The following is a 13,834-nucleotide window of genomic DNA, read 5'->3' on the forward strand; positions in this document are numbered from 1 at the left end:
GTGATGCCTGCTGTAGCCAATGCTAAACCACAGTTGCGCCACGAGCCTACTCCACAACACACTTTCAAAGTGATAAAACCAACATAGGGGCAAAATTGACCCGTTTAAAATGCACCCTCTATCCTGGTAGTGATATCGGCCACCAAAGGCAGTACGTCAGGAAATGGCTGCAGTGGCAGGAGAACATCAGCTGTGACATGGGGACTTCAGCAGAAGTCCCTCGGGTCATGAAAGAAAAGTTAAAAAACATTGGGGACCCAAAAAGGTCTGGGGCCAGAAATAATATAAAAAAGGCAACATTAATTGAATTTTGAATGGTTTGAATAAAAACATGTTTTTAGTGCACAATCATGCCATTCACATTCTAAACATTCAAACAAAATAATTCAGTTTAAGCCAATAGGCAGATAATAAATCACACTATGCTGTGAAATCCTGAGTGCCACCGAAATGGGACCGGTCTGCAGATGTTTGTTAGGGTTAAACCACTCCCTCGATTTAGTTTGCCAAACAAGCAACAAAGCAAATACATTTCTTAACCATGATATTTCTCAAGCAATTTTCTAAGTTAACAAAGAATATAAACATTTGTAAGGCTGTAAACTAAACACTTACTTAAGTCGGGAGACCATGCGTTTCAGAGAGATGAGTCGGTCCTGTGTCTGTGCCAGTAAGATGGACCCTGTTCTTGTGTATCCTGTAAAGACAGAGCATGGTCACACAATATTACAATTACACAAGTAACTTATGAAGCATATACAGAGGATCCTGATGGAGGTCCTGAATACCAGAGGGAAAAGAGTCCCTTTGGTAAACCAAATAACACTAACCTCAATGAAATGTTTTAGTGTAAAGAGAGAGTGTGAAGTTCCTATACCGCCTGCAATAATGTATACAGGTTTTGCGATTTTTGGCATGGATTCAATATATCCTGTCTGAACGCATAGAGTAGAGCAATAGTAGCTAAACTATCGTCTACAGAAATTATCACAAACCAGCCCTACTAACATCACTTTTTATCCTTTACCTGCACTGCTTTTGACTGATCAAAGCACATTATTGTCTTATCATTTCCCAATTTAGAAGTATGCTGCAACCCTCCAGCCGGCACAAACAAAAAGGTCTTGAATGTGACTGAATACGAGTACATTTCTCAGGTTGGACGCTACTGGCACCCTGTCATAATAACTTTTCCAATACCTGGGTATTCTCTGTTTAACAGGGCAATCTGTTTTGTTGCAAGTCATGTATCTGACTCCAGGAGACCGAGAGGGAGAGAGGGAAAAGCAGGAAATTATCATAATGACTGATACTGATTTGACTCCAATTCAGTAATCGCTGATTTTAACTTCTGAATCTGACACTTCATGCTAAGACTTCCGGGCATCATATTCTGAATTGTTCATCAATTTAGACAGACTATCTGAGCACACAGATGCAATGTACCAAAACTACTGAAAGGTATGCCCGCACTACATACAAGATGGAATTTCACTACCTGCAACGGGTCACCTGCTCACAGCAGGTATGCAATTAATCACTGTTCAGCTACCAGAGAGCTTCCTACCTACTGCTGTGGACAACCTGTTACCACACGCTATGGGACCAGAAGGCTAGAAGACATGTAAAGAGTTAGCTCCCTTAAGTGCAGAAGATGTAGGGGGTGGTGACGTGAATGTTTATGAAATTGCCATCGGGCAGCCGGACAAATATTGCTTACCTAAACCAAACGTGGGAAATAACAGATGTCATTTCTATTGTAGAAGACGAGTAGATGCGGAGGTGGAAAATTATGTCTCTGCTTTATTCACTCTGGCCTTACTCTCCAATTTCAAAGCAGGCATCGACCCATATGAAATGATCAGACACCAAATCCTAATACACACAAATAACCTGACAGTACAAGAAACGCCTTTGTATGTGTGGTGATTCCACATTAGAGAAGGCCACTGCAATAGCAAAAAAAGGTGGAGCACACGCAGCTCTGTGCCATGGGTGCCAGAGAGAAGAAGATAACAGACATAGGGGCTGCGGAAACTGAGTGCCGCTCGATCAACTCTATCAAAGTGGCAGACAGAGGAGGGAATGCAAATGATTTAAAACAATCCTGCAAGTCTTACTCAAAACTTTCTGAACTACAAGAAAGGAGGTTCTTGGTGGGCCAGGCAACACATATTTGGTGGGATCGTCCAGAGCCTGCTGGTGTGGCTTGTCAATCGTCAAGAGGATAGACATGCAATTACATCAGTAAGTAGGATGGTCATAAGTTCAGGCAGGAAGAGTTTAAGGAGATGATTGTGTACACTTCTATTCCCAACCACCCTTGGTGGATGAGGGACAAATGCTAGAGCGTGAAGTTCCTGTCTAAACAGTCTGCACAGGCTAGGAAGTCTACAAGATTCCCCTTATCCGAGCAGGGTGTTAAGGCGGAAATCCCAGAGATTGGGAGAAGTAAAAGCTCTGTGTTGTGATGACTACCGGTAGACTTCTATACCCAAGATGAAAAATTACCAGCACCAGAATGGCAACTGTTTATCAATTGGTCCTGCAGCTTGGATGCTTGGGGAAGGGGAAGCAGTAATCTATGTGGCGAGGAAACCAGAAAAGGATCTGCAAGACTGTTTGGTCTATGGGTGTTTATTGGTGTTATAGGTTTACTCTGTGATCATAGTTAGCGCCTAGCCTGGACTATCAACCGTGTATGCCCATATTGAAGCAAAACATCAGGTGGGATTTGTCCCTTGCTGTAAAAGTGATGCACATCATGAGGGGCTTTTAAAGGGGAGATAGTTAAGGATGCAATTGCGCCGTTAGCACTGAGAAGACCTTTCACAATTGTGTGAAACTTACTCTTTCACGTGTTAAAAGCCATGAATATTTCGCTTCTGATCGTCAGCTTAGTGAAATCTATATACAAAGGCCACTGTCAGAATGGAGATACTCAATGCTCTGGTACGCTGTTCCGACTCCAGTTTATCCCCACTGCTGTGTGTCTTTGTTTTTCCCTGCATTTGCTGCTGCTTGTATCAAAGATCCTTTGCTATTAGTCTGCTCCTCCTTCTGCTCTGCTGTTTGGACGCCCTGTCTCTAGCACGCTGTATCACTGCTTACATTTGTATTAGAAATGGAGTTCCTGGCTAATACCCAGAGGTCAGATCTACTGATTACAGTCTTGGGGATCAAGAGGTGGATCCTACAAAAGAATTGAAAGATTGTACATGCAAAGCATGCACAATTTTTAAAAAGATCATCCAAAAAGCGGATAACTTTGATGAAAAGAATTGTGGTCAGAAATAATTTGAGCAAAGACTGGATCAAATTGGCCGACAAGTCCATATAGCCTCATCAGTGTACTCTATATTACAAAGCTCAAGTGGGGGAAATCCTGGTTTACTTGAACAATTGGCAAAAGCGCTGGGGCAGGAGATCTCTGAAGGGAGGTGGAGTGAATTCTGTGAAAATACTGCAATGTGTTCTCTTAATTTAAAGGATAGAGCAAGGCAGGTGAAGCTATTGAAGAGGCTATGTTGGACTCATATGTTTTGGGAATGCAGTCAGGACTTTCTCTGAGCAAGTTACAGCAACTACGAACACCATTCTGCACAAACATAGATTCCACTTTTTAAACAATAATTCTAGGAGGTAACTCACAAGTGGGGGACTTCTTTCCATTGAACTGCTGGCTATCTAGAGCTGCAATGACAATTAAGAAATCGATTTAAAAGGTTGGAAGGATGTTAGATCTCCGACTGGGGTTGAACGGTTTCAAGAGATGCGCATAATAGTTGGGAGAGTAGTTTGGAAAAGAAGGAAGACATTGAATCTATTTGGAGAGATTTGGGCACATTTCATTCAGACAGTATTATGATAAACGTAGACAATTTAATGGAAAAATGAATGTTATAATTCTGTACCCTTGGTGCACATCAACCAGGGCAAGACCTGTAAAATTACTTCTCTTTTCCTGAGGGTCTGGGGGGAGAGTCTTGGGTCTTTTGATGCTCTTTATTGAGGCAATAACTTGTAGCTTTTTCCCTCTTTCCCAAGGAGTCTTAGTCATGCTTTTAACGAAGGGAGGCCATTGCAATATCCCCTTCTTGCCTTAAGGGTTGTCTAGTTATGAATATGTCGTGGTGCAGAGAAGTGAGGTATTAGCAATGAAAATGGGCTACATAAAGCTTGTTCTTCAGGCTGTAATTCAGAGTGTTGTTTGTAGCTTTACTTGTTAATTAAGAGTACTGCCACAGTGAATAACTTCAGGATAAACTTCCTGTAATATCCAAGTGCTTTTGTAGTGTTTTGACAAATTACATTTTGTACCGAAGCCATGTTTATTGCCTAGGATGAATGAAACCATTTCCCACAAAACATCCCAGATATTTTACAGTGGATTGGGCAAGGCGACATTTTGCAACGTGTGCTGTTAACCTCAAGCCTTTCGTAAGGCCCTACCAACCAGCAGTGACACATACTTTTCCCAGGTTTTGTTATGAATTATGTCATCTATATATTGCGACAGGATGGTAGAACATCAGCCTGTCAGTGTTCCAGAACGGAGACTCAGGCACAGAATAAAGTTTAGGAATGTATTTCCCTTTGTCTACACTCAAACAGAATGTGTCATGGATGATTACAAAGCTCAAGAGCCACAGTGTCAGGGTGATCGTATCTCCAGGTATTTGTAAGGGTATGGCAGGAGGAGATCACAGGTGTTATTGTTGTGGTTATAGACTTTTATTTGGGTTAAAAGAAAAGAGGAAAACCGTAACTGTCCCTAACACTAAGAGGGATTTCCCTGCCTCAACTGAATAGTAAGGACTCAGTCAGGATGCCCGTCTAAAACAAATAGTTCACCGCCCTGTGCCAAAACCTATTTCAGTCCCTTACGCTACTAACTAGCTATGGAAAAAACAAGGATCTTAGTCCAGAAGAGTCACTCCCTTCTTCAGGACTGAGGCTTTGTGTTCACTCCTGGTGATGAGACGTGTTCTACAGATTGTGTAAACAAAAAATGTTCTAAGAGTTCTCTTGGAGGATTTTCTGTCAATAGCAGGCACAGAAAAGAAAGTCTCTTCAAATTACTTATCCTATTTACGACAACAAGGTTAATGGCTCTTCCCTTAGGCGTTCACAGTGCCAAGGGGTATGGTTTCTTCCCTTGCCCTTCTTAGGCTTTTATAATTCACAATGCCAAGGGGTATGGTTTTGCTTGGCCTCCTTAGGGTTTTTTTTACAATTCTCTGCTGTTTGCAAGGTGGACCTGGTTCGCTATCCTGCCAGGTACTATGATTGTTCGTATTATGGCTTCTTTAGTTAGAATAGAATACCTGGCTCACTATCCTGCCAGGCCCTGCTATAGTTTGTATAATGGTTACATATATGTTTGTATAAATGTATTTGGGGTTCCCAGACTGCTGTTCCATCTGTAATTATTTCTTCTTACCTTTTCTTGTACTTGGTGTCACAGATCCCTACTTCACATACAGTTGTTATTTTAAAGTCTCTCTCACAGGCTTTCCTCCCAACCTTAAACTCCAGGGTACTTATACCCTTTTTAAGGGGTTCCCAGATCTGTCCTCTGTTCCCACCAGCTAGCCCCGGCAAACCCCTACCTTCAGGGAGCTTCCGCTCGTGCTCCGGCCGGCTACAGGAATCGATCGCTTCTGTACTGTACTCTCAGCGTCATCCGCACCATGCACAGTATCTCCACAGCTGCTGCTTGCCGCTACTGTGCTTTGGCGGCTTGCATGGCGCGATCGCTTCTCTCGGGCAGACCTCTGTGGTCTGCTCTCAGCAGGACAAAGGGTCCTTCTTCCTTCAACCCTCCCTGGAGGCTTCAGCTACTCACCTTGCATCTCGGTTCCTCCGGTCTCCCTTCTCCACTTCGCCGACCTGCTTATGGCTCCTTGAGGGAGAGCTGCACGTACTCTTCAGTCCTTCTTCCCTTTTTATGTATCGCAGCTTACTGATTGTCCATATTGACTGAACTGCTGGAGTTAGTTCAGTGGAGTGCTCTCCATTACTCTGCGCCCCTTCTTTGTCCCAGTACTAATGCTATTCCTCTCAACTGGGCGGCTTGAAATCTTCTCCGTCTGAGTACTTTTGCAAGATTCATACAGGGAGTCTCTACTCTTCCTCGTATCTGTATTTTGAAAGGTGTTTGGAGGCTCTACCTTGCATAGGTACATGGAGGTGTGTGGAATCATGTTACCTTGTAGAGGTAGTGAGACATGGGAGGGTATGGGATATTTGGGGTATACTGCATTCATCCCTGATAATCGCCCCCAGTTCCACAGCGGGGATTCCCTCCCATGAGATCCACCTGCTGAGTACCACCACCAGGCAGGCTATCGGGTAGAGGCCTCACCTCCCTGGCCTCATGGGAAGGGGCTCCCACTAGGGAAGCAGGGACGATATCCTGTGATTCGTCGCAGTGTCAAGATTACATCGTTTGCAAGCGTCATGATGACGGGGTCTCCAAGCGCCAGTATCTCCAAGTGACAGTGTGTAATGCTCATGGAAGGTGCAAGTCTCTCTCTAACAATGATTAACAGAATAGGGGCCTCCCCTCTTTCACCAACTGGGGTCTGTCTCCATTTCTTAGAGGGAATAAATAAAGATAAAACAGTCTGAGACACAAGTGTCTCTGTCTGGCTCATGTCAGAGACTTGTCTGATATCCACAGAAGAACCTTTACATTGTCTTCAGTTTGCAGGTTTCCAAGATCTGCTTCAATGGGCTTGGCTGCTCAGATGTCCCCTTTCGATGGGTGCCCCGGAACCTGGCAAAGAGCTTCTTCCAACCGTCCAGGCATCTGACAAATCTCTTTAGCAGCAAAGACTGCTTCCAGAGCTGAGTCAGGGGGTGGTGGCGTTGGTTAGGCATCTGTTCCCATAGCTGCTCTTCTTTGGGTTTTGTCCAAGAGATCACCAACAGATAGGGAGGGTCTAACAAAGGTTCCCCCTTTGTCTGTGATGTTGCAGACTCATTCCACCACATACCACAAACGTCTGCCCTGCTGAAATCTGTATATTCACTAGGCATATGGGGGAATTATATCTCTGTCCTGCTCAGGTTTCATGTAAGTATTTGCTCCTCCAGCTGGTACTTTGCTTCTCTGATGCACCGTCAACATTCCCTTCAATAACACTCTTCACACATGGTAACTCTCTTCCAACAAACAACATTCTCTTATATGGTACACCACCTACTGTAGGACAACCGCCTCCTCCCAGCCTCCAACGTTCACCTCTAACGCATTCCTCCAACCTCCTGCCTTCGCAATAGGCCTCTTGCTCATCTGTCTCCTCCAAGCACTCCTCTCCAGCTTCTACTTTAACACCTCTGGAGACTTTTGAGGGCTGCCTTTATATTTTGATTCACACCCTCCCCTAAGGTGGAGTCTAAACAAACTGGCTGCGTCTGGGTGGTGGCGGTTGGCATGGTTTTGGATTGGTGTGAAGGGTCAGGTGGTCTGTGCCTAAGGTCATTGTATGGCGAGCCACAATTTTGAACTGCGATTGATTTCTGCACTCTTCTCTCCATGAAAGCTGCGGTGAGTTGGTCTGTTTCTTTTCAGCATCTTTGCATTGTTTACAATATAAGGCAGTACATTCCCTGTAAAGTCTTTCTTTTAGTATACAATGAAAGAAATAGAATCTGCATTGGTCTCGCTGTCAGTGCTGATATGCTGTGTTTGCGTACCTCCTCCGGTGGCACCGCCAAAGAAATTACAACACAGTTAATGATTTTAGATTTCTCCAGTAATGCTGCTTGAGAACACTATGTAGCAGAAGTACCATCATGAATCCTTCTTTGACTTGGGACGAGTGTGTTGGTTAACCCCTGGGTCCTCACAATGTTTCTTCATTTCTGAACTAGGTGGCTTGGTTCTGTTTAAGGGGCGGGCCTGCATTTTGATCCCAGGTGACTGGAAGGGACAACCTCTAAGGAATGGGGAAAGGAAGGAGAGAGCTTCCTGCCAGGTCTTCCGTATAGGCATCAATGTGATCCCTAGGGAAACTCATGTGACTGGTCTCTAGCTCACCCTGGGAATGGTGCAAGGAGTGATCTGGGGATCCTCACTGTACCTACTCAAGGCCCAGCATCCACTAGCATGGGTTGGCACCCGGTCCCTCGGACCAGCCTGTTGCCCGTTGCCACAGTCAAACAGGGGATCTTTTCACAGCATACTCCTGCAAGTGTGCAATACGGCTTCAGAACCCAATCCATAAGCAGCTAGAAAGGGGCAGGAGCCTCATGCAAACCAAACAGTAAAACTGTTAATTGAAATAATCAATTGAGGGTGGAAAAGGCTGTTTGCTCTTTTATCCTCAGGAGCTACAAGGATGTTAGAACTGAAGAGGATGTAACAGTGGCGGGTCCAATCTACTCTCTTGATTCATCCACTGTGGGCATGGGATATTTAATCTTTCCCCAACATCAGTTTTCTCTGGGGTTCTTCCTCACTGCATGTTGCTGGTCTAAGTGTGAATGGATGTACGGTGCCCTTTCCCTCACCAGGCATATAATACATATGTTGCCGACATATTTTAGGAAAATGTTCCTTACATGGGCACTGTGCTATATGCGATGATTTCCACTTCTTCCCCCTTCACCAAAGGAGACTGGGAGAGCTCTGGTGGATTCCCCCTCATACCACCTCCAGAGGTTGAATCACATAGATGGCATTCCCCAAGCCAGTGTCTCCCCAGTCTTCTCAATGGTTGTCCCAAAGGTGACTGCCTTTTAGGTGGGTGATTCGTGTTCTTTTAAAAGACCCCAAAACATGGCACCTTGGACATGTTGGAAATGGTTGAGATCTATGGGTTGTGCTCAGGACTTTATGTCATTTAGGGGTAAGAGCTGCTTTCCCTCACTCAGGGGACTGTGACAGTGTGCCTCTGACTATTCCCTCAATTTACACCACCCGTGAGCCTGTATCACATTCACATATTTAGGAATTGGGATTTATGATGTGCCAACATATCACTTTCAGCACAATATTCAGAGGGTTGTGAACTGGTTATCCCAAGTTATAAATTACTAGATTAAGCTTCCTTTTTTCCATGCGTGTGCTTGCGGCCCCAAGTAAGTTGGTTGTGTTGCCAGTGCTTTTGTATGTATATTTGAGAGCATACATTCATGTCCAACCGCCCATCTTTAAAGAACTGGACTGACAGATAATCAAGTTGATATGAATCGGCGCAAAAACGCTGGGGCTACAACTCCAGTTTGTGGCTTGCTAGATGGATCCTAGTCAGACCCCAGAGAGACACAAGTTTGGGGATTGTGTTATCTCACTAGCTTGGGCATATCTGTTCTGGGGCTCAGGGGACGTCGAACGGGAACTGGTGAATCGATTGCCGTTGACCAGAAAGGTTTGGGCTAGAGCATTTCAGTCATTTCGGGGAACAATCCTATATGCGAAACAATGGCAAAGGCATTACTCATCTTTTGAAGCAGAAGATGAGTGATGCTTTTCCATGAGGAAGAAAATTCATTTTATCACGTTATATGATCGAGTATGCATTGTTGTATGCTGTGTCATACTACATGCATTTATGAATTGTATATTTATTTATTTATTTTATTTATACCGCGCGCAAGACAAAACCCGTAGGCATGGGGGTGCCAAAAGAGAACATAACATTTGAAGAATCAGGAAGAGTCATGTTTAAAAAGATGTAAACTAGTACATGATCTGAGAACCAAAGGAAGGGCATTCCAGATCCTTGGAGCAGCATACGGAAGAGATCTTTGCTCCAAATAAGTATTATGAGATCTTGGTGCTTCAAAGAGGCAGGTATTATTAAATCTCAGAACTCTGCAAGCTGCTAGACGCGAAATACGGCTACCCAAATACTTGGGAGCTTGTCCAGAAAGGCAATTGTGCGTGATACACATAACGCAATAGGTGATTCGACTGAATAGAAAGCCAGTGTATGGCTCTCCTGGCAGCCGTGATGTGTTCTCCTTTGTAAACCCACCACAATACGCACTCTGTTATTTTGAATCACTTTTAGACGGGTCATGTCATGTTTGGAGATTCCCAGCAGAAGACTGGAACAATAATCCAATTTGGCTCCTATAATGGCTCACGCAACTATGGAGTGATTAGCTGATGAGAGAAAGGACTGTAGCTGGGCCAAACGTTTAGATGGTAGCAAGTACTAGACACAAGACAATTAACCTGACTTTACATAGACAGTTTTTGATCAAAAATTACTCCAAGTGTCTTGATCTTGTGTTGAGTGACAATATTGCAATAATGAAAGAAAGATACTCTGGATTGAGCTTCTTTGGCTGACAGCAGTGCCTAGCATCATAAGTTCTGTCTTGGAACTGTTGAGGGCCAGCCTATTTGCTTGCATCCATTCTTGGAAAAGTTCTAAAGTAGAACTCAGGGAGGCAGAGTCCAGAACGTAATCCCCTGTCAGGGGAACAAGGCACTAGGCATCATCCGCGTAATTAGCGTATCCCACTCCAACTTCATCTAAATGCTCGAATAAAGGGCGCATAAAGATATTAAAAAAGAGTAAGTGGCACGCATGAGCCTTGAGGGACCCCGCAAGAAACAATGAACTCCTGAGCCCTGACATCTTCAGAAAAGACCCTTTCCCTACGATCTGCCAGGAATGATTTTACCCATTCAATGGCAGGACCAGAAAAATATGCTGAAACCCGTAATCTCTCTGCCAAAATGGAGTGATCCACAAGATCAAAAGCGGCAGAGAGATCCAGGAGCATCAACATGGTGGTATTGCCCTCTGCCATACACTGCAATATATTGGTCTTGCGCTCAAGGGTAGACTCTGTACGATGAGCTCTTCTAAAGCCTGATTGTTTGGTCAAGTCCCCTAGTATCAAAGTTCTAGTGTTGGGCTTCAATGTGGGGGCTAAAAGGTCACTAAAATTAGACAAAGTCTGCTGTACTATGTGGAGGCCTGTAAATGACAAATACTTTAATTGCAGTATTGGGATTTACTTGAAATTTAGCGCAGATTACTTCGCAGTCTGGGATTTGTACAATCTCAATTTTACGGATGTTCAATGCTTGATTTTAGAGTAAAGCTACCCCTCCCACCCCCTCCGGCCCCTAGAATGCATATGGTCACTCCTTAAGATACGACAGCCATCAGGTACCGCCAAAGTGAGGGCAGGTCCTGCTGCATCATACCACTCAGTAATAGCACAGAGCTCAATATGATGATCAACAATGTGATCTGCGACCGAGTGCTTAATCAATGACCTCATATTTAGAAGCATACATTTCAACTTTCCAATGCCTATACTCTTTTGGCCTTCACTGTGTGACGTATCTGATGCAGTGTATAGAGGGTATGGTTATGTCATTTTAACCTGGCCCTGGTGATTCATTGCCTCCAGGAACAGGATCGGATGTCTGTCTAACGCACCGGCGCTGACGCGTCACTGACAGAATTAAGTTGCAGAAGGCAACTTGAGAGATGTAGTCTATATGAACTAAAAGCCACTCGTGATTGGCAATGAGCAGCTTCTGATTAGTCTAGACGTTCAATTCTCTAAAATGGACCTGGTTTTTTAAAGTGCTGGAGGTATTTGGGCTTGGACCTGGCATATTGAAGTGGATCTGACTGTTGTATGAGAGTACTATGGCCAGGGTTAGAAACAGGGCACTGGGTATCCTCCAGATGGACCTTGGAGAGAGGAACCAGACAGGGGTGTCTGGTATCCCCAAAACTGTTTGGAATGGCACTAGCACCCTTAGCAGTATACTTTAGGAATTATATATCTGAGACAGGAATAGGGGTGCAGGAACGCATTCATAGTAAATACTTGTACGTAGATGAAGTATTGTTATATGTGTGTAATCCATTACATATTAGCCCGATAATTATTGAAATATTGGAGAACTTTAGGAAATTATCTGGATTCTTGATTCACAAAGAAGAATCCATATTTGTTCCTCTTGCCGGTGTGAGCGTTAAAAACAGACACATTCCCTTATTCAGGGATAAAATGGGAGCATGAATCTTAAGTATCTGGGTAGTCAAGTCTTTTACGAAGTGGAGGAAACATTTGTATACAAAACGGGTAAAGCAATGACAGACATTGGGGACGCTATAGACTTTGGAAGTCATCGCCATTGTTGTTAATAGGTAGAGCAGCATTATGCAAAATTGTGATCCTCCCCAGACTACTGTATTTCTATGCCAATATTCCCTATATGATAAAACAGATTTTCTTTAAGATGTTGGATACTTAGATTGTGGAATTACTCTGGGCAGCAGGCAGACAAAGGGTGGCCTTGAAGACGTTGCAGAGGTGATATCAGGAGGCTAGACTGGCTCTCCCAAATTTGTAACTCATTTTTTTGCTGCCCAACTACAGTTTGCAGCCTGATGGGATGACTGACCTGAAGGGGAGATTTGAGGGGTAATAGGGACTCTACCAGAATACAGGCAAGGCATAGAATTGCTTTGGGATCCGATGGGGACAAAGGGGGACATGTGTAATTAATATCCTATGTACAACAGGGAAAATATAGCTAGCAAAAGGACAGCTAAAGAGTATGTATAGTCCTGAATTGCCTCTGGGATATGAAGCAACTATCCTTAAGGCACTCAGACATTGGTCTTTCAACTTTGCAAGTTATGGAGTGCAAATCAATGGGCTATTTCTTTGTGGATGGGAGGCTGCTTATGTTCGAGCAATGGGTGCGGAGATATGGAATGCCAAAAGGGTTTTTCTTAACAAATGTCAGGGTGGTGAGGAGAATGGGCGAACTCTTGCAAGATATTCTGGAGGAACCGGATCCTATTCCAATGTTACAGACCATGCTATCATTGAGTGAAGGCAATTTCCCGGATATATAGGATGTTGAGGTGGGGAGCATTTTGTCGATCCTTGTGGTCAAACACAAATGGGAAAAAGATGAGGGCTTTGCGATATCGGAGCGGGGTTGGCTTAAGGTATGGGAAAAAGTGAGAAGCGTGTTGCGTAATGCTAGATTTAAATTGATTCAATTTAATTTCCTACACAGGGTGTATATGACCACAGCAAAACTTCATGCTATGGATCCAAAGCTGTCCCATTGTTGTCTAAGATATGGACAGAGCTCAGCAGGGTTTTGGCAGCCAATATACTGGACTTTATTTTTGAGGGTAGCCAATGTACTAAATTTAGATGAATTTGGAGGGTAGCCAATGTATTGCATTTAGTGTTTTTTTGTGTGTTGCATTTAGACAAATTCCTGAGGGAAGCCAAAGTATTGCATTTAGGTGAATTCTTAAGGGAACCAATGTTTTGCATTTTTAGGTTAGCCAATGTTCTAAATCTACAAGGTGCTGGGGTGTCCAGTGGGTAGGCATAGTATTTTTGACTACACATCTATGATAGATGTCCAGTAAAGAAATGGCATCCCTGTTTCCTGGGCCCCACAGTGCCAAACACACACACAATCAACATGATTATGTGTGTATGCAAGGTGCTGGGGGGGCCAGGTATGGTATTTTCTACTAGATATCCATCATAGATGTCCAGTAAAAAAATACCATCCCTGTCCTCTGAGCCCCACAGCATCTCAGACGGAGAGCCGATTTTGGCCGGTGGGAGGGGGGATTGTGCAACAAAGGCATTTTTTAAATGCCTTTGTTGTACAAACCTCCAACCCCCACTCTCCAAAATCAGATCGGACCAGCACAAACAAGCACACAAACATACACACAGCAAGCACTCGCTGTCTCATTCACACGAGCACCCATCATGCACCCATTCACAACACAAGCATACGTGCATCTTACTTGATCTCTCTTCTGCCTTTGACACGGTCAGCCATGCCATCCTGCTCAAC

At 44.0% G+C, this 13,834-nt stretch overlaps 1 protein-coding gene across 3 annotated transcripts in view; it reads right to left on the minus strand.

The window, feature by feature from the left end:
• PDPR (pyruvate dehydrogenase phosphatase regulatory subunit) overlaps nt 1-13,834 on the minus strand; it is a 1,147,433-nt gene that overhangs the window by 903,916 nt on the left and 229,683 nt on the right. For all 3 annotated transcript variants that reach the window (XM_069655114.1, XM_069655129.1, XM_069655120.1), the window contains one exon: nt 616-697. In XM_069655114.1, the coding sequence (XP_069511215.1) occupies nt 616-697 (82 nt within the window). The remainder of the gene's footprint in view (nt 1-615; nt 698-13,834) is intronic.

Source organism: Ambystoma mexicanum, chromosome 1p (assembly GCF_040938575.1).
Source record: "Ambystoma mexicanum isolate Mex_15411 chromosome 1p, UKY_AmexF1_1, whole genome shotgun sequence".
In the NCBI taxonomy this organism is placed as follows: Eukaryota; Metazoa; Chordata; class Amphibia; order Caudata; family Ambystomatidae; genus Ambystoma; species Ambystoma mexicanum.